General features: G+C 35.7%; 2 protein-coding genes and 3 non-coding genes across 8 annotated transcripts in view; 1 reads left to right on the top strand and 4 right to left on the bottom strand.

Moving 5' to 3' along the window:
- The window catches only part of LOC101739701 (tubulin monoglutamylase TTLL4), a 28,811-nt gene extending 17,428 nt beyond the window's left edge, over positions 1 to 11,383 (top strand). For 2 of the 4 annotated variants that reach the window (XM_062669355.1, XM_021351452.3), the window contains 5 exons: positions 857 to 1,006; positions 1,286 to 1,384; positions 2,786 to 2,993; positions 4,421 to 4,488; positions 8,927 to 11,383. In XM_062669355.1, the coding sequence (XP_062525339.1) occupies positions 857 to 1,006; positions 1,286 to 1,384; positions 2,786 to 2,993; positions 4,421 to 4,488; positions 8,927 to 9,043 (642 nt within the window). In that variant the 3' untranslated portion in view covers positions 9,044 to 11,383. Of the gene's footprint in view, positions 1 to 856; positions 1,007 to 1,285; positions 1,385 to 2,785; positions 2,994 to 4,420; positions 4,489 to 8,888 lie in introns of all 4 variants that reach the window. The other 2 variants (XM_012694862.4, XM_021351451.3) reach the window with 1 other exon arrangement.
- A 458-nt stretch (positions 11,384 to 11,841) lies between these two features.
- Positions 11,842 to 11,913, bottom strand: TRNAA-UGC (transfer RNA alanine (anticodon UGC)). Its single transcript has one exon. It is a non-coding gene; the product is annotated as a tRNA-Ala (tRNA).
- A 1,690-nt stretch (positions 11,914 to 13,603) lies between these two features.
- Positions 13,604 to 15,262, bottom strand: LOC101736202 (meso-2,3-butanediol dehydrogenase). The gene has a single exon (XM_004931216.5). It carries the CDS (start codon positions 14,595 to 14,597, stop codon positions 13,836 to 13,838), a length of 762 nt encoding a protein of 253 aa, XP_004931273.1. The 5' UTR covers positions 14,598 to 15,262; the 3' UTR covers positions 13,604 to 13,835.
- An 8,059-nt stretch (positions 15,263 to 23,321) lies between these two features.
- On the bottom strand, positions 23,322 to 23,393 carry TRNAA-UGC (transfer RNA alanine (anticodon UGC)). Its single transcript has one exon. It is a non-coding gene; the product is annotated as a tRNA-Ala (tRNA).
- Positions 23,394 to 25,468: 2,075 nt separating this feature from the next.
- Positions 25,469 to 25,540, bottom strand: TRNAA-UGC (transfer RNA alanine (anticodon UGC)). Its single transcript has one exon. It is a non-coding gene; the product is annotated as a tRNA-Ala (tRNA).
- Between the last annotated feature and the right edge of the window lie 1,499 nt (positions 25,541 to 27,039).

Below are 27,039 nucleotides of genomic sequence, written 5' to 3'. Positions count from 1 at the left end.
TAATTTCTAATAGAGAAAAATATTTTTTAAATTCCAATTCAATCACTATCAAATGAAAAGACAACCGACAGATCAGAGTCGGAATCAGTATGTATTTTTTTTCAGTAGGTTTTTCTTTCTATTTGAACTTGTTGGAAGCTGAGTAGTCATGGTTAAATAACACAAAAGCGTTTGCGTAAATTTTCGATATTGATAAGCGCGCGTCACAACCGTCAAGAACAACACTCGAAGTCAGACAAATGCGGGGAGCGAGCGGTCCCCCGCGCGTCGCCTCTGGCTCTGATGGACATGAACTCGCACGCATACAGTATTTATTTTGTTTGCATTTAGTACTACAAAACAAGCACACGTGTCTCGAAGTAGGTGGCGGCTAAGATAAACCGGCACGACACGAGAACCCTCTCATCGTGGCCGCCGGTAACTACATTCCCGAACCTGCGGACAGAATGGAAAGCAGTCGACGTCGCCCAAAACACGTCATTTCGAATCCTCCCGATCCACTAACGGTGCTTCTAGGTATCTCAAGCACCGGTCATCGCCCTTGTCGAACCCGTCGGTTGAGACGAAGGACTCGACGAGTAAATTAACCCTCAGACACAGCCCACTGAGTTTCTCGCTGGATCTTCTCAGTGGGTCGCGTTTCCGATCCGATGGTAGATTTTGCAAAGCACGGCTCTTGCTAGGGTTCGTCTTAGCAACGTCAGGTTTGAGCCCCGTGAGCTCACCTACTAGTTAAGGCTACGCTGATATAGCCTCTCAAGGCTCTCAGCTTAGGTAGGAAAAAAAGTAACACCAGTCCCATGCATGCTGTTCCTTTCTCCGTCCATTTAACTTGACCTACCGACTGCGGTTGCAGGTGAACATCTCGCCGAGCCTGCACAGCGCGTCGCCGCTCGACATCCACGTGAAGGGGCCCCTGGTCTCCACGGTGCTCAACATCGCGCAGTTCCAAGTGCCCAACAAAACCAACTTGGAAATGTTGGTTAAGGATAAACCACACCAATTAGTAAATATTCAGATTTACATCAGTCACTCGTGTTAAATATATAGTCTATCATTATTTTCGGTTATCGACAAGCGTTGACAAAAATTGGAAAACTTTTAGTTGGTAGATATGTCCATTGTAGAGAATGAGAAATCCATACGAATTAGATTATGTAAAGAAATAATTTTAAGGTTTTGTAATTTCAAACGATTAATCATGTCATGTAATGTTAGCACTCAATGTAGTTTTTAATTTTATTCTCGCCGGTGCATAATTAATGTAATTAATCTTAATTTTTAGGCTGGATTACCATACGATGGCAGATTATACACAGTGTATTTATCCAAAGAAGAGAGAGACAAGCATATAATTTATACTAATATGGATGACAGAGATTTGGTAAGTTTACTTAATGTGCAACTTTTTTTTCTAATAGTTTTTAAATAAATATTTATAATATTTATAATTTTTTTTTTTTTTCCAAATTCAGTACCGCTAGTATTTTTAATAATGTGTCTGCATTATGGGGATTAATAGACATCGGTATAACTTTAGATAAAATGTAATGTAAATTGTGTTTTTGTCCTGATTTTCTTAGATTTATAGCTTAAGTTTAAGTTTGAGTTTATTCACATGAATATAATCATCTATGAATAAATGATGCTTTTAATATCATAATCTTTTTCTATATAGCTTCCTCACTGCTGAGGATCGCGACCACATGTGACGTTCCTCCACAGTGTTGGATCATGGGTGGCATGGAACGCATGGTACCGACTACCACCAAGTGCTTCCCTTACCAGATCTGACCATTTGGTATTCTGCTCACGGCGCGCTTGCCCTCTATGCTACACGGAATTATGAGCTTCTCTAACTCATGTCTGTGAGACCGCATGATGTGTCTGAAGAAGCTCATAACACGTTCCAGGTTGATGGAAGAGAGCCTTTTTTCGGATGTTTAGCTCCCTTAGAACGGACTCATAAGGGAGGAGTTCATTCACCCCTCCCCGTTGCTCGGTCCCTGTTGTGTAGTGGCGGAGTTTATTTATTTATTTATTGCTTACATGGCTGGACGAGGTCACAGCCCACCTGATCTTAAGTGGTTACTGGAGCCCATAGACATCTACAACGTAAATGCGCTACCCACCTTGAGATATAAGTTCTAAGGTCTCAAGTATAGTTACCACGGCTGCCCCATCCTTCGAACCGAAACGCATTACTGCTTCACGGCAGAAATAGGCAGGTTGGTGGTACCTACCCACGCGGACTTACAAGAGGTCCTACCACCAGTAATTACGCAAATTATAATTTTGCGGGTTTGATTTTTATTACACGATGTTATTCCTTCCCCGTGGAAGTCAATCGTGAACATTTGTAGAGTACGTATTTCATTAGAAAAAGTGGTACCCACCTGAGATTCGAGCACCGGTACATCGCTCAATTCGAATGCACCGGACGTCTTATCCTTTAGGCCACGACGACTTCGAAACATCACTCCTTCGTTTCATAGGTCACCTTTCCTTCTTTTCCCATTAGGTCCTTTCCATTTTGTCGCTTCGATTGTCCATCGTTTGTCACTGTAGTGAGCTACGTGGCCAGCCCATTGCCACTTTAATCTTTTACTGAAATTTAGGACATCAATTAGTTTTGTCTTTTTTCGTATAAATTCACGTCTTTTCTTCTTATTTTTAGAATTTTTCTTTCGGATGTTTAGCTCTTTTAGAACGAATTCATAAGGGAGGAGCTCATTCACCCCTCGCCGTTGTGTAGCGTGGGATCTAACCCGGCCGTTGCTTGCAGTACCTGCGCGACATCCTGTCGACGCTGACGCCGGACGACGTGCGGCACCTGGTGCAGGCGGAGGACGAGCTGACGCAGGGCGGCGCCATGGAGCGCGTGTTCCCGACGCGCGACACGCACCGCTACCTGCCCTACCTCGCCGGCCCGCGATACTACAACAGACTCTTCGACGCCTGGGAGACCAGATACGGGCACAACAGGACCGCCGGTGAGGAACCCTACATATCCTTTTTTTTTATAGTTTAGGTGGATGGGCGAGCTCACAGCCCACCTGATGTTAAGTGGTTACTGAAGCCCATAGACATCTACAACGTAAATGCGCCACCCACCTTGAGATAAGTTCTAAGGTCTCAGTATAGTTACAACGGCTGCCCCACCCTTCAAACCGAAATGCAGTACTACTTCACAGCAGAAATAGGCACAGTGGTGGTACCTACCCGCGCGGACTCGCAAGAGGTCTTAACACTCCACTACACTTAACACCAGGTGGGCTGTGAGCTCGTCTACCCATCTAATAAAAAAAAAATGTTTTGTGATATAGTATCTACTAGCGACCCGCCCTCACTTCGCTTCGGAAACTATAATTTATTATTGATTTTTCCACTATTTAATTAATGTTATAATACATATAAACTTACCTCTTCAATCACTCTGTCTATTTTAAAAAACCGCATCAAAATCCGTTATGTAGTTTTAAAGATTTAAGCATCTTTGTTTTATACTATGTAGTGATAATGCGGTTATAAGAGGCATGATGACTAATTTTCAAAATCTATTCTATGATATTCAGAAGTATAAATTATATCAAAAATATATCATATTTCTGTAGAAAATTTAGGTTTTCATGCAATAAAATGAAATTTAAATTTTCTATTTCGCGCTAAAACAGGAGGCATCTAAAATTCTGGAATGAACCTTGCTTAAAATTACAAAGAGCCAGTGATCTTACATTGGAGTTCCCAAAAGCTGTTATAGAAAAACATACTAATATTCTTGCTAACAAGATACTCATGTGTCTAAAGAAAATTAGATTAAATAATCCATTTAGAGCCCTTGCTGATGGCTTTTGTGGAACTTCTGTTGTGAAAATGGTAAACTACGATTATAAAATGTATTTTAGCGACAGGTAAAGCGAAAACAATAGTTTTTTTGTTAAAATTGCAGTGATCGCGCGTAAGCTCGAAACAAGATGACGTTTACTAAGGCGTGACGTAATTCGCTCTGATTGGTGTTTAAGCTATCATGGCTGATTGTTGTATTTTGTAGATTTATTTTAACAAATCTATATCTATACTAATAATATTATAAAGAGGAAAGATTTGTTTGTTTGTTTGTTTCGAATAGGCTCCGAAACTACTGGACCGATTTGAAAAATTCTTTTTCCATTAGAAGCCGACATTGTACCTGATGAACATGGGCTACTTTTTTTTTTTTTTTTTTATTTTTTTTTTTGGTTTCATGTGTGTTTTAATGTTTCCGAAGCGAAGCGAGGGCGGGTCGCTAGTAAATCATAAATCTCGTCATTCATATGAAAATAAATACATTTTTCAAAATCCTTGAATCCTGTTTCATTAGATCAGTTAAATATTTTGGCGATACTTGAGTACTGTCATCATGCCTATTGTTTGGTTGCAGGCATCGAGCTGCTGCGCAACCTGTGCGACATCGGGTACCACCTGGAGGTGCCGCCCGTCCCGCTAAAGGTAACAGTGAGCTCGAGGTTCGGTTCTGTGCGCGTTCGCATCGAGCGCTGGGTGCACGCGGTCTTGGCTTTCGTCTCGCTCCTGCTCGCGCTGTGGCCCCGGTAGGGGGAGGGGGAGAGCTGTCGTAACTGCATCAACGACCAATGTACCATTATACACACATATTGCTTAAAGGCTCGACCGTGAGCACTCGGACCTTTGAGTTAGGTCCTAGCGATCTAGAAAAAAACTGAAAATAACAGTACATTCTAGAACCGACTGGTATCGTAAAATGGGAGGAATCGGGACACTTTTTAAGTTCGACATTGATTTTTATCGTTTTCTTATAGGTCCGGTAGTTTAAATTTTCATTTATAGTGCATTGAGGTATAGTTTATTAAAAAATTACCATCAAAAGTTACAACAAACTCATTTGTCCCTATTCACCCAGGCGTTGGGTGAATCGGGTCTCTTAAGTGGACAATAGTTTTTCGATAGGGCACTATTTAGTTATTAGGTAGGTACCTAACTTTAGGTAAATTTACTTTTTAATATCTTTAATGAGTTACAAAACTTTGATGACTAAATTAAACTATTTAATATTCTTAAACACTAAATAAAAGTTCACTTCCAAATTTAAATCTAACAGGAACTCAACAAAAGTATTGTGACATCCCAGATTTGTCCCTATTCTACTTCTAGTCCCTATTTCCCCCCAATCTACTGTACGCAGTAATAATAATGTCCAGACACGCACAGTCAACAAGTGCAGTGGTAGGGGAACTCTACCTCGGTGACGGATAAAACTTCTCATGTCTCAGATAACTCAATTAACAATAACTATACAATTAGCACAAGTTGAACTGTGTAATATTTGACAAAAAAACGGAAAAATTGGTAAAAACTATTTTATAAAGATATAATATAAATGATCGATAGCACCCTTTAGGCTTGAAAATAATTTAACGTAAATTGAACCAGTGAGTTTCTCGCCGGGTCTTCTCAAAGGGTCGCGTTTCCAATCCGGTGGCAGATTCTATTTTATTTATTGCTTAGATAGGTGAGACGAACTCACAGCCCACGTAGTGTTAAGTGGTTACTGGAGCCCATACATATTACAACGTAATTCGCCACCCACCTTGAGATGTAAGTTCTAAGGTCTCAGTATAGCACTGCTCTTGCTAAGGTCTTATGGTCTTGTGTTAGCAAATTCCCTCAGGATGAGCCCGTGAGCTCACCTACCAGTTCGGGCGTAGCTAGAATAACCTCATAAGCTACCAGCGAATAGGTAGGAAAAAAACATACGGTAATATGAAAAAAAAAAACTTGTTCTGATGGTGTTGAATGTAATGCCAGTAACCACAACGTGAATTTGGTTTAGTCGGTGTTGAGCAGTTCCGACGGCTCGGGTTAAACTATCACACGTTATTTTTTATTCGCCATTATTGTTCACTGCATACGTCTCTTGTCTCTGGTGTGGGATTACGAGTAATTCGTATAAATAATTTGTTGATATCTCGTTCTGGTTGTCTGTGGTTTATGAGATAAAACAAAAATTTGCGAAATATAGCTAATATATAATCTAACGGATCAAAACCAGAACGAAAGATCACATGTAATATTTTCGTTTAATATTTATCGAAACATTTATTGATCAGGTTATATTTATGCGTCAATTGTAATCTTGACAATACGATGTATTTTAATACTACACACAATAAGTCCATAGTCCATTGGTACTTAAAATAATACTTTAAGGTAATAAATATAGAATTATAGCAAAATAAACAAACAAAAAAATTAATACGGAATTTTTAGAAAATTCTTCGAATTCTAAATGTTAATTGTATTAACTAATTGGAAATCGCAATGCTGTGAATATTGTTAAGGTTATAATTCTATGACGCTTTCCTTAAGTGTATTTACCCATTTATTTATGTATGTATAATATAAAAACTTTGTTTTTAACTATTAAATAGGGAATGTTACGAATGTAGGCATTTAAAAGGAATACAATAAATACACTGCCATTTTAATAGGTTATAAAGAATATAGGAACCATAATCAATTCGACTTTAATTCTGGTCCGACGTGGAGAGCTTATTAAATACATTCAATAACGACTATACCTTAATAATACATAGAATCTCGTAAATGAAAAAAAAGCAATGCTTTTGTGTTCTTGTTTTTCATTGTCCTTTAAAATGAATACGTTATTGAATAAAGAATTAAACTTAACATTTGTGGGTCCAGGGAAAAGTGACAAACGCGCTCAGGCGAGCTTATTTCGGTTGTAAGCACGTCGCTCACAGTAAGTGTGTAGTATGCCGGCGGAGGGTGGCAACACTGAGCCGGCGCCGTGCTCGAATAGACTTTTGAGTGATTACGTCATAGACAATAGAAACCGATCAAAATTGTGTTTTTGGCTAGAGACAATAATTGTTTATAGATTTTATCGCTAATGTTATAGAGCTAGAGATATATAGTGATTGTTACGATGTTCCAATGAAATAGGAAGAGACCTATTTTTTATGAATTTTATAAAATTAAAATTACTAGTTTTGTTGTTTTTATACCCTTAAATCCGAATTAGCAATTATTGAATTCGCATGGATCCGAAATTTGAGGAATTATCAAATGTTTTATAAACATTCTAAGTGAATATTTGTCATTGTGTAGAAAAACACAATAAAATTGAATCTCACACACACGTACGTGCCTACTGTATTTCGGAAGGTACCGTTTAGTTGTAGTTACTAATATTTTTGTAAATTTTTTATTAATAGAAATTCTGAAATATTAGTTTTAGATTTTTTTAAATGATGACTTAGGTTTAATAGCGTATGAAAATATTATACTTTTATTGATCAAACCTTAAGTGTTGAAGTTAGTTTTAATTCGTAATTCAAACAGTAGTGTAATTGTGTAAAGCTATAACTATTTGTCATGTAAAATTTTAAAATATTGGCAGTGCTAAGAACTATATATTTATATATTTATACACGTTTATTTCTTTTAACATATTTAATTATTGTAATCATACGTATATCTGTGCTATTAACGAGACTAAACATCTAATCATGGCATGATATTCTAATCTATATACTAACACAAATTACTTTTGGTTTTAAAATTTTAATTCATACAGTCATTACTATTGATCTGTGTGCTTAGTGCGTGTTTTTTAACGTCCTCGATAGCGTAAAAGTTAGCTCATATATTTTGTATGGGATGGGATCGTTTGCCTATGTTTGCCGCTAGGGGCGCTGTTCCAAACTGCATACAAAGTTGGGTTAACTTTTACGCTATCGCGAACGTTAAAAAACTCGCACTAAATACACTGGTCATTTTAATCACAACTAATGACTTCACAGAGTAGTTAGTCTTCAATGTTGGTCTTCTTCTGTGGCTAGCTTTGTTGCTTTTTGCATAATTTTTTATTTTATTTTCATTACTTCATTACCATTTTCACTTCACAAGAACGGCGACATAAACCACTCGGCGGTGTGCTGATTGAGAAATCTGGAATTTAAGTTCAACTATTATATACCCTAATACTTATTAAAAAAAAAATTTGAATTCTGTTCATACCATCAATGCAATTAGCAAAATACATTTCCACTCGCGTTATTATATTACTTTTTCAAAAAGTAGTTTAAAACAAAACAAAAAAAGGTTAATATTATGATTTTAGTGCAAATCATTAATTTCACACAAATTCAGTAACAAGTCATATTATTAAAAAAGCTTCTAACCGTTAACCGCTTGAGCAAGTAACTCCCGGTTAAGAGAGAGAGAGTAATATAGTCATTTTCTTTTCAAACTGTTATAAATATGTTTTTCAAAATAAATCATTTGTTTTTCGTTTATTCTTATTTTTAGAAATAAATCACTATATCATATATAAACATCAACAGCACACTTATATTTTAGTTTCGATGTGACGATTCACAAACCACTTAACTACTTTTTTTAACTTTTAAAATTTTAAATTGTGTTTACAGTTTGCATACTTTTTTTTTTAACTTAAAACGCCCCACGTACTCATAAAAACTGCTAAATGTAAATATTGCTTCAAACAGAAACATCTTTTCGAAGTAACTTGATCAGATAGTCTAAAACAGTTTTTACCGAGCTAAGTGTCGTTTAATAATACGTTTCAAAGAGTTTTGAAAGTATTGGAAGCATTGTCAATATGAAATAGATTAAACGAGCGTGAGATTTTATTAGATGAGTATTCCTAACAGAGTTTACGATTTTAAGGAAGATAAAGAAATTAAAAGTGGTTTATGAGACGTCACAGTTTAAATCGAGTGAGTAACGTTGCCCTCTCCTCCGTCCCGTCCCGTCCCGCTCCCCCCGGCGTCCCCGTCCCGCCCCGTCCCGTCGCGTCCCGTCCCGTCGTCGGTCCGGTTGTGTAGCGGGCGGCGGCCGAGCTGAGCGCGTTGGATCGTTGCAGAATGACGTGGATGCGCCGTCGCCGCCCGTATCGGAGCGCCAGTCAGCGGGCTCCGTCTGCTCGGCGGGCGCGGGCCTGTCGCTCGCGGCGCCGCCCCCGCTCGAGGCGCGCGCCTAGCGCCGGCGCCGCTGCCTCCCCGCCTACATGATCATCATCAGCAGCGACGAATGAACAGCCCGCGCCTCCAGACCGTACGCCGTCTGCGCGCTCAGTCTTGTTGCTGACGTCACTCGTTAATAGACAACACACGGCACAGATAATCCTACGCAAACCAAAATAAACTAGTTTTAGCGTTGAACAACTTTTTAAATGAACTGTGGTGTCTGAGCAAGACAAGAGTGAGCGTGTAGAATGTGCTTTTATATTAGTGCTTCTCAATTAGTTTGATGAATATTTCAAGGTCGATGGTTTCAACTTGAAGGACGAAATAACATCATTACGTTACCTTTTATTTTGCTTAATTGGTATCCTCGGAAGTGTTATCATTGATTGAGAAGCACTGATCTATATTATAAACCATTGTATCGACGATGTTACCGTTCGAAGTAACGATTTCTTTTTTGTCATGCGAAACATTACGACCTGAGATTTTTTTTATCGATACTATATTAATGTTTTGTGACAACAAAATTGTCTTGTATTTAAATATAATGTGAATAAATAGTGAATTTTTTGTGTGTTCGAGAGTAATTTATATGTAAACAAAAAATGCAGAGAAGTTTGCTCATCGTTACTCATGTGGGATGGCCAACGAAAGTACGGTTAAGATTGGTAGAGCGAGCGCTGAAAACTATATCGATAAACGTAAAGAAAGATCGAATCAATTTTGAAATGGAACACAATAATATCACATGTTAAGATTAATATTGATGTATCGATCTTTCTTTTAATGAAATCGATTATAGAATAATCATGAGCGGATATTGGCAGTGGATAGATCGAAATCGATTGTGACGTATGGACTAGCAGAGAGCTTATTTTATAAATAATAATTATAAATTATACGATTAGTAATTTAATATGTGAAACTCGAACAATTTCGACGTCCCTAATTGAGAAAATAAATAACATTAGAGTTGAGGAAATATGTTGGCCGTCTATCGAAATTACTGGTTAAGAAAAAAAGTACAAAAACAAAGATTGAACAGTAAGAATTGCTTTTATGCAAATTAATAAATTGAGATTGTCGAAATTGACGATTAATACAGTAAGTAAATTAGAAGTCAAATATAATGAGTTGTTAAGAGCTTAGAGCTTTTATACAGAATATACACATTCCTGGTCACCCTTGTTTAGTCTAGAGATTGGTAAAAGTGTTAAATATATCAGTTTACGAAATATAAAGATTATAACATACATACGTCCGAAAAAATGTAATTATACATAATAAAAAAAACTATTTAAGTATTTGAACCAAATGACTTAAATTTTTAATTTTTACAAATTGGATTGTATGTTTATTTATGTGTGTGTAATCTGATTTAAAAACTCAAAATTGTATTGATGTTAACTATAGAGCTTTTTTAAAAATTGAACAAGAAACATTCGAAACTAGGATAAACGGACAAATTCAAAAATCTACATACTACATATACATTTTTAATTATCGTGCAAGAGACACACCTAAATACTCGCAGTCATTTTAAAGTTAATAACTAAGTTTTTTTTGTAAAATCATTAAGTATCTTCGTAACTCATTAATTCTAATGGATCTGCTCATATTACAAATAAATAAATTATTTAGTTGATGTTTTAGCTATTAAAGTTTTTGATGTGACTAATAAAATACGAGAGGGTTTTGTGTAATGTGCGCTTAACGTGTGGACTGTAATTAAGTAATTGAACAATACACACATATTTAAGTCTTAGTTTTTTTTATTGTCCTTGTAGGCAGACGAGCATACGGCCCACCTGATGGTGAGTGGTTACCGTCGCCCATGGACTTAGCAATGCCAGGGGCAGAGCCAAGCCGCTGCCTACCGTATTGTTTAGTGAATACAGTAATACATTTATTTTAGTTTGAAATTTTCATTTAGTTTAAATATAAAATAGTGTGTTCGAATGAGTATATTTGAGAATGAGTTTCGTAGTTGTGCGTATATTAATTGAGATCCTAAACTGAATGTGAAACTTAGTTAGGTGTGTCCCGAGTTACAATGTGTTCATTGTATACCTAGTGTTGCTAGAGTAGAGGTTAATGCTCGTGTCTTTGAATCGTGTTCAAGCGTCGATAACTAAATCGATCTAAATCTGATGTAAATATTTTAAATTACTTTTTAAATAGTAATCAAATAATATTGATTGTTTTCATTCCTGTGCGTTGACGAAATCTTTAAATTAATAAGTTAAGATTCTCAGAATTACTTTTGAATTATCTATGGATATCGATATTTTAAAATAAAATTAGTGTAACGAAATATTTTTCAGTGTAAACAATAAATATGATTGAAATATGAACTTATTGTATCAAGATGTTGCTGAATTTTTAATACCATTTTGTTTTGGTTGTTTTTATTTTTTTATTTCCCTTATTGAACTTTCTAATCCATTGTGTATTTTATTTTTATTTTTTGGTTAGGTAACAGATTTCAAGGAATAATAAAAAAAAAACATGGATGCAGCGCAGCCTGAAATATATTTCACATGTCTTCTACTGTGTAAGGGAGACCTTGTTGGAAGCAATAAACTACCGCTTAAACGTAAATGGAAGACGATATTAATTTACTTAAAATTCATATAAAAAAAAAAGTATTGTTAAGGCATTATGTGAAACCGTAATGTAAACCATAGTTGATATTTTTACACTTACAATGTTGAAGGACGTAATCGAATATCTATTTCAGATGTTTTGGTACTGTTTTGGTATCAAGTAGTATTTTAAAAATAGAATTCTTTGAAAAAAATAATGCAAAAGTTGGAGATGCCGGGGATCGAACCCGGGGCCTTTCACATGCAAAGCGAACGCTCTACCACTGAGCTACATCCCCGTACAACATTTTCTGTTAATATTCTCATCTAATACTTGACCTCCGCTTCATTTTGATTATACAAAACTGGTTTGAATGTGATATTCCTTAGCATCTACCTTCGGTACATGAAAGTGTGCCGTTTAATTTATTTAACGCACGATCTGATTGTAGTCTTACTTTCATGTAAATGTCGTGCAACAAAACAAAAGTAATGGTAACCGTAATTGCTGTTTTCTCGCTTTGAACAGCAAAACAGTTTTTCTCTTTGAACAAATGGTTTTTTGTTTCTATTTCAATCAATATGTGCATACTGGAAGGGATCCGTTTATAGTAATTTCTGAGCATACAAGGTCTCGTGATCTTGTTACTGATAAAAAGGCATTAACTTGTAAATATTTTAACTATTTGATTCTGCAGCTTGTGGTCGATTTTTTTTATTTTTTTTTATTGCTTGTATGGTTGGTCGAGCTCACAGCCCACCTGGTGTTAAGTGGTTACTGGAGCTCATAGACGTCTACAACGTAAATGCGCCACACACCTTGAGATATAGTTCTAAGGTCTCAGTATAGTCACAACGGCTGCCCCACCCTTCAAACCGAAACGCATTACTGCTTCACGGCAGAAATAGGCGGGGCGGTGGTACCTACCCGTGCGGACTCACAAGAGGTCCTACCACCAGTAAAAAATGTATAATTCTTAGTTTTGAAATTCAGAGCTTTACTACAAATATCAGTTTTAAATTTGCGTTTAAATAGATAAATTAGCTCATTGCTTAGGTGATCTTAAGTGGTTGTTCTTACTTAATGCATTCTAAAAAAGTTTTATTATCACGAGACGACAATTAAAAACACGAAGACAATTTTACGTTCGCAATCAAAGTATGTGGATCATGATCAAGTTTTTGTTCAGCTCTAGGTTCCCAGCATGGGTTCTATCTTTGATCTGTGCAGTCTATCTCACATCGTTCGTTTTAACTAGGTAATAGCGCGTGCCGTTTCAGTCTAGGCACTTAATCTAGACTGGGGATCGGTTTGACGGAAATATCTGTCTGGTCTTATATCCTATTCGAGAATATCGTAAAAAAAAGCGACGATGTTATACTTCTTCCCATAGATCTTACCTTTATTAAATTGAAAGTAATCAATAGATTAGTAATCGTTAATATCAATCATTATGTTTAAACTATTCACCAGGATAGAGTATATTTTTCATTGATGTAGGGAAGATTTGTACTTTTAAAATAAAAAAAATATTAGTCTATCGGACTATTTCAACTAAACTTTCAGCAACATTAAGATGTCGTTCGATTTAAGAATTGTACATGTATCAAGGATCGATGACAGTACAATCACTTTATGTACCTACCATCCAGCAACAATTTTGTTCGACTTGCTGTTTAAGCGTATTTTTTTAAGCTTTAAACTATGTACTTACTTATTCTTAAAATGATTCGATTGCAATATTCTTATTATCTTTGTTGTAAGATGAGCGAAGGGCCCACTTGATGGCTAGTAGTCAACATTACTACTCATGGACATCAACAATGCCAAGGAAACCACTACCCACCTCGGCGTCTAAGAAAAACTTTGAATAGAGCCATTTCCTTAATCACATCAGAATGCATGACAGATAAACCTTGTTATGTGTTTAAGTGACCAGAATGTTTCATAATAATCATAATAGGAAAGGTGAAATCAAAAAAATCAACTTCACTTATTTACACAATTTTATTTAAATGAAATTTCATTTTAACAGATTATACTTATCTAATGATTAAAATAAACATCTATGATAATTAAATAGGTAATCAACATTTTAAATATTCGTAGATCTTTCGATAAGACTAGTAGTTGTTATTATAATACTGTATGTATGACGATTATACAGTTAATAAAAAGCACATTGATACATTTCATACAACGCAGAAAATAATTTTATTATCAGCGCAGCAAACTGCCCCCATCGATAACATAAATAGATCCTGTAATACTTTTCGCTTTATCACTGGAAAGGAAGGCGATTAACGCAGCAACTTCATCGCTTTCAACAGGCTTTTTTAGAGGCATGTTCCCTACAACGTTTTTTACGAACAACTCTAATTGATCTTCAGTTAATCCGATTCCTTTCAATAAGTTCGTTTTTACAAATCCCGGGTTAACAGAATTCACTCTAATGCCATCTGGTGCTAATTCTAACGCAACACATTTAGTAAAGTGATCTAATGCGGCTTTCGAGATGTTATAGGCTAAAGCCATTGTACTGGGCTTTGTACCTGCTATACACGACAAATTCACGATACATCCTTTAGTTTGTATTAGATGCGGAACCGCAAGCATTGTTAATCGATAAACCGACCTCAAATTAGTCGACATAACGTCGTCATAAGTTTCCATTGTGGAATTTTTGATGCCGCCCATACCGATCACTCCGGCGTTGTTTATCAAAACGTCAAGTTTTCCATAATGTTCAATGGTTTCATTAATTATTCTTTGGGTGTCGCCGTCATCGGTGACATCAGCAGTGATAGTGAAAGGTTTGATTCCTTTAGATTTTTCACAGTATAACGCGATTCGACGTAAATTATTTTCTTTTCGACCGACAAGTACTAATTGTGCCGATAATTTCGAAAAGTGAATAGCTGTGGCCGCACCTATGCCCGAACTTGCACCGGTTATCAACACAACTTTTTCGCCAAATTCCATGATTAACAGAAAAAATGCTTGTAGTTTCAAGGTCAAACAGCTGAGTAAAGCGTCGCGTCTGCGCGGTCGGAATGAACGACAGAGTAAACTAAAAAAATATTTCGGTGTTGCTAGATATTAAAAAATATTTATTCCTGCTTATTTTAATATTCTAGAAGCACATCGTATTTGAATAGTTTATAAACTAATAGTAGTACATTTGTTTAATTCTCATATTTTATTTGTCAAGGTTTACTAGAGTGATTAACCGATGTCCATAAAAACTAATCTAAAAACTATTAATTATTGTGTCCAGCTGACTGAGTACTGTTCATTGTTATTAATTCATTACCATGATGTGTACTTATATGATAAACATGTTACAGATCAAAATATTTTTCTACAGTTTTCTACCAGTTGGTACGATTTTCTTAGAATCTGGTATACTTTTTGTAAACAGCTGATTCGACCATGTGATAAGATTCGGACCATAGATTATACACTTAATATATTTGAGACGATTCGGTCCTCTTGTAAACAACCTTACGGTTCACCATTATGAAGCTATTTTCGAAGTTCTACAATAGTTTGTTTTACCTTGGGAATTCAGGTTGAAATCTGGTGCTTATAACGACTATGCCTTATTTATGCCATGATTTATGTGTGTGTCTTTAAGCATGATCTCGATGACTGGCTGACTGCTTTAAATTTAAATAGACCTTGACACGCAGTAGCCGAACTCAGTATCCATTAATCATGCAAATTTACAAATTTTGCGATTTTTATTTTTGTAACATGGTGCAACACCTTTATCGCGTTAATCATTCTCGATGCTAAGTGCGTTTTTCCTTAGAAAACTTGGTAACTGTTTGTGTAATTGGAACTTCGGTGGAGTCGTATTGTATTGTTAGTATTTTGTAAGTGCACCTGTCGTCTTTTAGGGATGAAGATTTCCATCATCAAGACTTCAAACTCTAATGTTTTAAATTATTAGTCTGAGAAGACTGGTGGTAGGACCTATTGGGAGTCCACACGGGTAGGTACCACCACCCCGCCTATTTCCGCCGTGAAGCAGTAATGCGTTTCGGTTCGAAGGGTGGGGTAGCCGTTGTAACTATACTGAGACCTTAGAACTTATATCTCGAGGTGGGTGGCGCATTTACGTTGTGGATGTCTATGGGCTCCAGTAACCACTTAACATCAGATGGGCAGTGAGCTCGTCCACCAATCTAAGCAATAAAAAAAAGAAGAGCTATTTGATTAATTATAGAACTTAATTCTGCTTCAAGTAGTTTAAGACTTGAAATTTAAACTGAATTGATTTAATTGGTTCTTTTTAAACAAAGCTGATGTGAAGATGAATTTCAATAATGCACCTGTTGCACAAACTCGCATCATGCATCATCGATGACATTAAACAGTTTTAAAATAGGCAATGTATCATGCTCTGTCTTTGAATAACCGATAGGGTCGTGTGCCCTCCGAGTTGACCTCACTTGAAGCAACGAAATCGTTTAGTAAAATATCGTCTAAACAAACGTGACTCAAATATATGGGAATAGAGAAATTGTATTGAATTGTTTCAAATAAAACCTTTCGAATCCGCTTTGTTGAATTTACTAACGAGATACATTTTAGCGATGATATCGTTATATTGTATGTTTGTGTTGATTTTTAATATTTGTTTTAGTGCGTATTAACCTGCCTATTATATTTTATTTTTTTTGTGAATTATGACTAAAACAAAATCGATTAATCTATATATAAATAAGTCTATGTACCACGTTTTTTCAGTGGGTGGCGTTTCCGATCCGGTGGTAGATTCTGCGAAGCACTGCTCTTGCTAGGGCCAGTGTTAGCAACACTCTCGGTTGAGCCCCGTGAGCTCACCTACTAGCCCGGTGAATCTAGAATAACCCCTCGGGTTACTAGAAAAGGAAGAGTAAAAAAAGTACCACGTTACACCATTGTCAATGTAATACAATATCTTCTGTTTATTAAAACCGTTTATTAATTAATTCGGAAATAATTTTTATTCTTTCAAATAAGACAAAAAAACAACAATTTAGTTCCTAATCTCGTTTGTTAACCGATGTTTGTAGCGTTAGTGTCAGGTTTTTTTTGGCAAATGAAAAAATGGAATTAGGTACTATAATAAAACTAAATGTGTGCAGTGATTATTATTTGAATTTGAATGTGAGAATTTCGATTATGAGGCGAACTCTAATTTGTATGAATGTTTTTGAGATTGGTTAGGTGCTAGTAATTTTCGAAACTTCCTGATAGTTTTCTGGTATTCCTGTACGCTCCAATGACATTGAGACTTCAAACATAAGTTTTAATGGTATTAGGCGGCTGACATTTGGTTTGTGAGGTGCCCGTGCTAGCCTTACCTAGCAAAAATAATACAGGGATGCCGAGCCGGGCATTCCTTAAAGCTACTTACAGATTCATACAGCGAAAATAGCCCGTTAATTTCTTTGTTACTTATCTGCGTGCCTGCCTTAGAACGTTTGCCTCATTGTTCAAGCTAAGCCTGCGTTGTAATTTATTTTTAATGTATGTTATATTTTTTTGTGCAGTAAAGTATCGTTATTCTTGTCTAAAGATTCGTAGCGTACATCTAAATCATTTAAGATCAGTTTCTGGGCCAACCCATTCCTTTTAGAACGGCATTTGCATATAAAACATTCCAATATATCAATTCGGCCACGAATGCAATTTGTGAATGGTGCCCATAAATAACTATTTCCTGTTTGACACATGGCGACCCCTTGGTTGGGCTGGCAGCTCCGCGGTCTATGTTTTCCCGCCGTTATTTGACAGATGCGTTCCGAATTTGAAAACCGAAAGGATTTCTCGAGCGGTCCCACCAGGCCGCTCAAATCAACTGTGAAATTCAATTGTACGTCCATAAATTTTGCCGTTTTGAAAAATGTTTTAGTTTTCCTTTTTTAGTTTCGTCGTGCGCAATATATTTTCCTCTACGCGTTTGATAAGATTTATTCGTGTTGTCGATTCCGGTCGCCGTGAAGTATTGCAGGACGAAAAAGACGATGCCTAGGATAATGAAGCCAATAAAATAGTATTTAAATTATAAAATATTATAGTAAACAGTATTGTTATGCCCATTTAGTTATCGAAAAGTTTTGTATCCACATTGACTGATAAAATCTATTGTAGGTACGTTGACAAAATTTAAAAGTACCTACTATTATTACATTACATAAAGTAGTTTTGAATCTACGTGCATTATTACATTACATAAACTAGTTTTGAATCGATAGTATTTTAATTACGTCACGAATGCAGCTGTGCTGTTTTTAAAAAGAGTTTTATCTACTGTGTACGGTACTATAGATCTAATATATGATGTGACTTTTTTTAAGGACTTTTTACCTAACTTTGAGATATAATATATTTACTTAGATGCCACTAAAGTCGTAGAAATGAAATTAAGTACGTTCCTACTCGAATAAGTGTGATTAGAATTTATGCAACGACTGATCTACTATTCCCTTATTAAATACCTATTGATTACAAAATTATTTTTTTGAATTGAACAAACAATTCCACTGTTTTAAAAGTATGGAGAATATGGCGTAGACATAGCTCCGCAGTGTTATCTAATACCAAAATATCAATCGTGTGCTATGTAGGGAACTACAATATACCATGACATGGGGTAAATTGGGATCCTGGGGTAAATTGGGACAAACCTGCGGAAGATTCTCAAAGTACCTGTAGCACGGAATCTACCTAATTTTGTTTATGTTAATATTTATCAATGTATAGAAGAAAAACCAAGTTAACTATGGAAGTACTAAATATGAGTTAAGTTGGTCCCAAAAATTCGTCAAATTAAATTGAAAATAGTGGTTGAAAAGTGCGTTTTAAAACAGCTTAAAGAACTTTTAAAAAAAGTGATATTATCGTTGTTTTTTCAATAAGATCACAGTTTATATAAGTTTTTAATACACCTGGAAATACCACAACAAACGGTAAGTTGCAATATTCTTATTTTAAATACAATATTTCGACAAAATAAAAAATGTATATTTTTTCCTTTCTTTTTGGGGAAAATTGGGACGTATGTAGGGTAATTTGGAACGAGACTGGAAAAATTAGGGACGAGAAAACACAAAATTGGAACGCCAAAAGACAAAATAGGGATGGCTTGTTAGGGTTGTCACTGATATCTTATAATAGATTTTATAGCCTATACTATCACTTAATTGCGTGATGTAAAGAAGGTTAATGTGTTTATCAGTTAGTTTATGTAAGTATTATAGGTAAAAGAAAAGTATATATATAATTACTTTTTTTTCGCGACATTTACCTTGTAATATCTGCCCGGTCGTATGTTCTTTATAGTAATAAAAAAAATTAAAAGTTAAAAGAACTCAAACGAATCAAAACTTTTGTTATTTCAGAATCTATTCACGCATCGAATCATGATTTTGTTAACATTCACAACGAACACACACAAATAAAAACAGGTCTCAGATTTTAAATGTAACATTAATTAAAAATCCGAGATATCCAATTATGAGTGAGTGAATTAATTGAGTTTAGTTATTTCGCTTAGAAAGAATTTCTTTTATTTTTGTTATTATTGGCAGTAATCAGATAAAGCTGTTTTTTTATCTTATTCACCTGATATCTTACTCTTGCTCAAAGATTATTTCGAAAATGTTGATTAAATTAAATTGTATTAATGCATTTCCAGTCCTTTTGTTTACTATTTTTTATTCTATTTTATGATTTTGTTTCAGAGTTGTGATTTTTAAGGAAATTAAATAATAATTTTCTAAAATATAACATGCGCATACTTTTTTTGATCATTGTATTGTTGATTATCATTCACGTCACATCGCTTCGGAATAGAAACCAGCTTAATTTACACTATGTTGTGTATTGTGCTTAAATTATGGATTGTATTCATCATTTCGGTCCATATAAATAATTAAATGGCACCTACCTATATATCGCAGTACTGCGAGTTGACAACCCTTACAAATATCCCAATTTAACCCTTAACCGTGTCAATTTACCCCGGACGCTGGGTAAATTGGGACGGCCATTATTTTACCGATTATTTCTTTAAAATGAATAATTAAAATAATGTAACGGTTTTTATCACCTAGGTACGTTCAAGACTCAACTTATTTCTTTGGTTGAGCAGTGACTATTTAATTGGAACTATTTTAAAATTCAATCTGAAGGTCGATTTTGTCCTTATTTACCCCATTGTACGGTAATATGTAATATTATAACAACAAAAAAGGATTTTATACAAATAAATTTCTTTCCGTCTTCTTAGATTGAAGATTGCTCGGTTTAGTAAGTTGCCGTATTTCTAATCCAGATATAACATGATCATAAGTTAATACCGTAGAATTTATCTACTTATTCAGAATGTAGCCCATAAATAGATTTTATTTACTATTTATTTATAATGGTAGGCAGCGGCTTGGCCCTGCTCCTGGCATTGCTGAAGTCCATGGGCGACGGTAACCACTCACCATAAGGTGGGCCATAAGTTCGTCTACCTGCAAGGACAGTAAAAAAAATTAGTATATAATCAATAATTCCTTTTTATAAATATTTGCGCGGGTATTATATCTAAGTAATACCGTATAAGTAATGAGTGGTAAAAACGTTTCTCTTGTTTGGCACTCTTGCTCTTCAATATATTCAGTTATATTCATTTTTTTTATTAAATCACAAACAACTACTGGTGGTAGGACGTCTTATGAGTTCGCACGGGTAGATACCACCACCATGCTTATTTCTGCCGTGAAGCAGTAATGTGTTTCGGTTGAACGGTGGGGCTGCCGTTGTACTGTTAAAACTGAGACCTTACAACTCATTTCTCAGGGGCTCAGGTTACCATTTAACACCAGATGGGTCGTGAGCTCATCTACCCATCTAAGCTACAAAAAAAAACAATTCAATCAATTCCCGATTGATGATATCAATGCCATTTTTCTTCCCAAACCGAAGGTACGCTTCGGAGCATTACATAAAACATTCAGTTTTATGTGCTTCGGCGAGAGATGGCGCTATTAACGCAATGTATGGGGACTCCTCGCTGATGTATTCGCAATCCCGCAATTGCACTGTTTATACATATTTAGCACTACTACACTTTAGGTTTATTTCGTGAAACGTGGAAATTACTTTAAAAAAAAAGGTTAAAGCAGTTTTTTGTTGAATAATGTGTTAAAAGCATTTCGAATAGTTCGTAGCTTGTCTCGAATTATTTACAGCTATTTTTACAGTTTTTATCATTTTTATCATGTCGGCGACTCATAAAAATCTTCGAGAACAGTATTTACAATTAATTAAACTATTTGTAAAGTTAACAGTTGTTCGTGACATCCACAATTTCCGAATGAGTTCGTAAAACACGCAGGGCTGTCCAGACACTTGGCTTTAAATTAAGAGTTGACTAAGAAGGAAAAGTATTTAAGCATAAATTAACAATTGAATATTATTCTCCTGTTGTTTTTTTAACTTTTTTTATTGCATAATTGGGTGGACGAGCTCACAGCCCACCTGATGCTAAGTGGTTACCGGAGCCAATAGACATCTACAATGTAAATGCGCCACCCACCTTGAGATATAAGTTCTAAGGTCTCAGTATAGTTACAACGGCTGTCCCACCCTTCAAGCCGAAACGCATTACTGCTTCACGGCAGAAATAGGCGGGGTGGTGGTACCTACCTGCGCAGACTCTCAAAAGTTCCTACCACCAGTAAAGGTGTGTTAAAGTCCTGTGTTTTCGTTTTCAGAAGGGGTTCAATGGCATTTCTTTTTATTAGTTTTAATTCTACATCATTGAATGGAAAAATCTTAGTTATTGGTTTATTTTTGCGAATTAGTTTCAATACTCAACGTAAACTCAATAAAATAAATGTAAACACTTTGTAATTAAAACAGAGTACGTGAATTTCTCTCAATTTTCGAGCGATCCAATAAAGAAATGCAAATGAGTTGCGCCCAAGAATAATTGCTTGAACGACCACCATAGTGTTGGGAACTTATCGATTGCTCACATAAGCCCGTATCGATGATAATAGTATTAAAATAAATAAAACTCATTACCAGCTTATTTAAACATTTGTAATTGTAAATAATAATGTAAATTTAATTAAACAAACTGCGTTAATCTTAAAAAAATCCTGAAGGTTTATTTACTCCCGATCTCAATGTGTATATAGAGCATACAGTTTATGTCTTAAAATTACACACAGTTTCGAATGATTTCAATTTTCATTATAAATAAAATCAAACATCTCCCGTTTTCCTAAACAAAATATCACATAAACTTTTTTTTTCCCTACCTATGCTGTAGGTGAGCTCCTGGGACTCAAATCGGAGTTGTTGCTAGTACTAGCCCTAGCAAGAGCAGTGCTTCGCAGAATCTACCACCGGATCGGAAACGTGACCCACAAAAGATCCGGCGAGAAACTCAGTGGGCTGTGTCTATGGGTTAATTTACTCGTCGAGCCCTACATCACTATTCGCACGTAGTTCCCGGCGCGGCTATTGTAAAAAAGTTTTTATTGCTAATTCCTCCCGTTCCCGGGCTCACCTTTCACATTACGGTCGCACTGTCAATCTGTTTGTCGACGAACTTCGAGCAATTCGTGGCTATGTTTTATTACGTATTCAGAAGTTTATATTGTTTGTTGAATTAACACTACGGAGAGTGAGTACACCGTGTAATAAACTTATAGTAAAATAGAAAAAAAAAAAATTTGACCCTTATTGACGGCAGGCAGCGGCTTGGCTCTACCCCTGGCAATGCTGAAGTCCATGGGCGACGGTAAACACTCACCATCAGGTGGGCCGTATGCTCGTCTGCCTATATGGCAATAAAAAAAAACCTGTAAATATATACTAGAAATAAAGTCATAAATATAAATTTATTACATTAATATTTGATATAAATAAGGTTTCATAAGTTTTTTTCTTACACTTGTGTCAAGATCAAGCATATAATATTTTTATTTCACAGTAAAATGCGTACACATAATATATTTTATGTGCTTTTTGCCTGTGGCAAGATCCTTACCTATATTCCTACCTAACCCCATAATTCCTAAACTTCGAGTATTCAGCTAAATATCTTAACAGATGTTGGAAAGATACCTACTTTACAAATTAATATCATGTAAAATAGCTTTTATAAGTGAAATTTAGTATAAACATACATAATTACATATTTTATAATGCCGTGAAGCAGTAATGCGTTTCGGTTTGAAGGGGATAGCCGTTGTACTGTTAAAACTGAGACCTTACAACTTATGTTTCGAAGTGGCAGTAAAGTTGTAGATGTCTATGGGCTCTGGTTACCACTTAACACCAAGTAGGCAGTGAGCACGTCCAACAATCTAAGCAAAAAAAGTTAGTTTATATGAATAACTTAACGCTCAGTTACCAATAACCATTTCCAGTTAGATACTAATATAATTGTCACGTACTCCCAAGGGTACCACAGGTTGGAAATCGCTGATCTGACCTAATGAAAAAAAAAGTATTATAGTAAAATTTTCATTGAATACATATTTATTACCAAAATGTTACTGTAAATAAATTTTATTATTGTAACGAAATCCGAAGGCAAAATGGTGTCTTGTTGCTTAAAGCGATTTGTGCCAGACAGCTAGTAGATACGGAATTGAAAAAATACAAAATCTATGTCGCAAAGAACTGTTTGCTAAATACATAAAAATTTGGAGATGCTGGGGATCGAACCCAGGGCCTTTCACATGCAAAGCGAACGCTCTACCACTGAGCTACATCCCCTTATACATGTGTTAACTCAAAATTACTTTTAGCTAAGCAATGTTGTAGATCGTAGAACAAACGTCATTACTTTGGATTTGTAATCCACATCAAGAGTAGGTCATTGTTTGGAATCAAAGTTTTAAGTTTTTGGTCTTCAATGCGTTCGCGCATTGTACTCTCCAACTGATACTCTGTTACATAGGTGATCGCGTTTACTGCTGTTGGATGAATATACGAAATGATCTTGGGGCGGGGCCGATAGTGAGTTAAATGCCTTTCAAATTGATATCAATACTTCTATATAATTACAAAGGATTGCATGATAAAGACAACAAAAAAAGAGGACAAAATCTGAGGGTAGGGCTAAGCTTGAAAGAGAAGAAAAGTCCTTTTTAATTATTCCTATGGCCAACTAAAAACAAACAACAAGAAAAGGAAAAACTTGGGTTCTTGGGGAACAGTTGGGTTCTTGGGTTAAGTTGCGCGTCGAACTCTTCGACGATTTCGATGAGAGCGGTGACCAGTGCTTGGAGAATCTAAAAGTACGGAGAGTCGATCTGGAGGTTCCAATTGGACCTGTCCAGGGTGACGTCACAGACCAAATGGTATCTCCATCGGATCACACAGTTCAGTATGCACTAATAGAAGCTAATATGCTTTTCAACTTGAAGGGTGGGACATGTCTCAAGGTAGGAGACGGGTTTCAAGCACTTGATAACTGCCAGGAAAATCGAAATTAAATCGAAACCAGAAGAATTCTTCTATTTGAAGTCGTCGTGGCCTAAAGGATAAGACGTCCGATGCATTCGTGTTGAGCGATGCACTAGTGTTCGAATCCTGCAGGCGGGTACAAATTTTTGTAATGAAATGCGTACTTAACAAATTTTCATGATTAACTTCCACGGTGAAGGAATGACATCGTGTAATAAAAATCAAATCCGAAAAATTATAATTTGCCTAATTACAAGTGGTAGGACCTCTTGTAAGTCCGCACGGGTAGGTACCACCGCCTTGCCTATTTCTTCCGTGAAGCAGTAATGCGTTTCGGTTTGAAGGATGGGCCAACAGTTGTAACTACATATATTGAAACTTAGAACTCATATCTCAAGGTGGATGGCGGCATTTACGTTCTAGATGTCTATGGGCACCGGTAACCACTTAACACCAAATGGGCTGTGAGCTGGTCCACCGATATAAGCAATAAAAAAAACCCAAAGCCTGTTATAATTTAGAGACAAGCCCCAGCCAATAAGTTTTAGAGAAAAGCAACAACTGATAATATAACCCAGGTTGAAAAGCTTTTATGACTAAATCTCAATTTTGGTTTATTTGTTTGTTTTTTAACGCTATTGATACTGACCGAGAATTGAATCCGTAGACCGTACCAATGTGGCGTTAACTCAGGGTCGACTGAAAAAGTCATCGAATAATGCTTCAGAAAAAATGAGCACTATTCAATGTATTCCATAATAATGAATAAAGTATGTCTAAGTGCTCATTTTAATACGCTTTTATTAGCTTCAGACGTATGTATGTATGTATGTATGTAACGGAATCTTTGAACATGATTTTGACCCCCTTCAAAACGTCGAATTAACTCAAAATTTGGCATACTTATTAAGGACCGAGGACAATTCAATATTTAAAAAATTTTTGCTAAAATTGAAATTCAACTGAATAATGAAAAATAAGGAAATAATAGTTTAAAAAAACTAAAAAAATACGCTTTTATAGAAAATCCAACTAAAAAATAGAAAATAAATTTTAATAAATTTGAATGAAAAATAGTGTAAGAAAAAATGATTTTATTGTAAAAAAGCGTGGGGTGCTTTTCAGGATATTATCAAAATAACCCTTCTACTCATATCTGTTCATAAAATATTTATAACTACTGATACCATGCACCCCACGCTTTTTTTACAATAAAATCATTTTTTCTTACACTATTTTTAATTCAAATTTATTTTCTATTGGATTTTCTATAAAAGCGTATTTTTTTAGTTTTTTTGAACTATTATTTATTATACTAACAGATATTGCTTTCAAAGTTGTGTAAAAAGTAGACACAGTGTAGTTAAAAAAAAAGAGGACACTGGAGATGCTGGGGATCGAACCCAGGGCCTTTCACATGCAAAGCGAACGCTCTACCACTGAGCTACATCCCCGCATATAACTTTAGGCAAAATTTACACTTTTGCACAACTTTTGTTTCGTCAAAACAAGTATCATACAAGCTGTGCAAACTCATTAGTGAATCAATTCATACAAGCAAAAGTACACGATAGGTTTTTAAAACGAACATTGCTTAATACGGATTTTTGCTGTAGATAGGCGGAAGATCAGGATCTCGTTGGTATTAATTAGTCATTAAGGCCCATGGACATCATATAAGGGAATGTCTCTAAGAAACTTTAACACTTAAATAGTTGTGCCACAATGCGTTCCACTAATGAATTCTGTCAATTGGTTGGTATTTTAATCATACATTTCGTTTTAGTTATTGGTAGCCACATAGTCAAGTAACAATGCCACCGAGATTTCGACCTCGTGTCTCAAAGTTACTATATTCACGTGTGATGTCTATGGACTCCGAAAATTACTTTATGGTCATTAGGTCGTGAGGTCGGATATTCAATCAGAGTAATAAATTATTTTTTTAGTTCACTAACACTAATCGAATTTACTATTTTTGTTTGGAGCGTAACGAAAAACAGTTGATATTAAAAATGAGCTTTTTTTTTTGGAAAAGGACATATTTCGTTCGTAAAAGAAAACACATTTAAGAAATGGTACCAAATATATAATATAATGCTCACCAAATAAGACGATGATATCCGTTATGTATTTACGCAAATCCAGTTAAGCATTAAATCATGGAAATGTCAAGGGTTCGACTTCATTGGGAAACTCATAGCATTCCTGGAGCACTATAAAAATATCTTCACGTTCATGATGAGGGCTTTAACCCTATTAGTCAGCGTTTGTGTCGTTAAAAGGGGATGTTAGGGGGTAATAAATAATAATTATTTGAGTTTCCTTTCATAGATGGACCTTTTTTGGATCGACGGTGAGTTTGGCCTGGTCTTAGAACTATTGGGGATTTGTAGGCGGCTGCAGATTCTGTTTCTGGTTCGCTTCCTGTGTACTTAGTGCGAGTTTTTTTTATCTTCTCTATAGCGTAAAAGTTAACTCAAATTTGTATGGAGTTGGAACAACGCACCTAGCGGCAAACGTAGAAACCCTGTCCGACGCCATACTTTGGGTTAACTTTTACGCGCTCGAGAAGTTAACTCGCAGTAAGCACACTGGTTCGAGGGCATCACCGTTGGGCTGTAACACAATTAATACTACAATTTTTTCTCTGATTAAACCGATGAGTTGTGAGTTTCTCTGTCCATTTTAGGCAGTAAAAAATTTTATGGTCAAATACATGTTTTTTTTATAGCTTAGATGGGTGGACGAGCTCACAGCCCAGCTGGTGCTAAGTGGCCACTGGAGCCCATAGACATCTACAACGTAAATGCACTACCCACTTTGAGATATAAGTTCTAAGGTCTCAGTATGGTTATAATGGCTGCCCCACCCTTCAAACCGAAACGCATTACTGCTTCACGGCAGAAATAGGCAGAGTGGTGGTACCTACCCGTGCGGTCTCACAAGAGTT

Source organism: Bombyx mori, chromosome 7, assembly GCF_030269925.1.
Source record: "Bombyx mori chromosome 7, ASM3026992v2".
In the NCBI taxonomy this organism is placed as follows: domain Eukaryota; kingdom Metazoa; phylum Arthropoda; class Insecta; order Lepidoptera; family Bombycidae; genus Bombyx; species Bombyx mori.
Note: the sequence above shows the minus strand (reverse complement) of the source record. Positions and strands in the feature narration are given on the sequence as shown.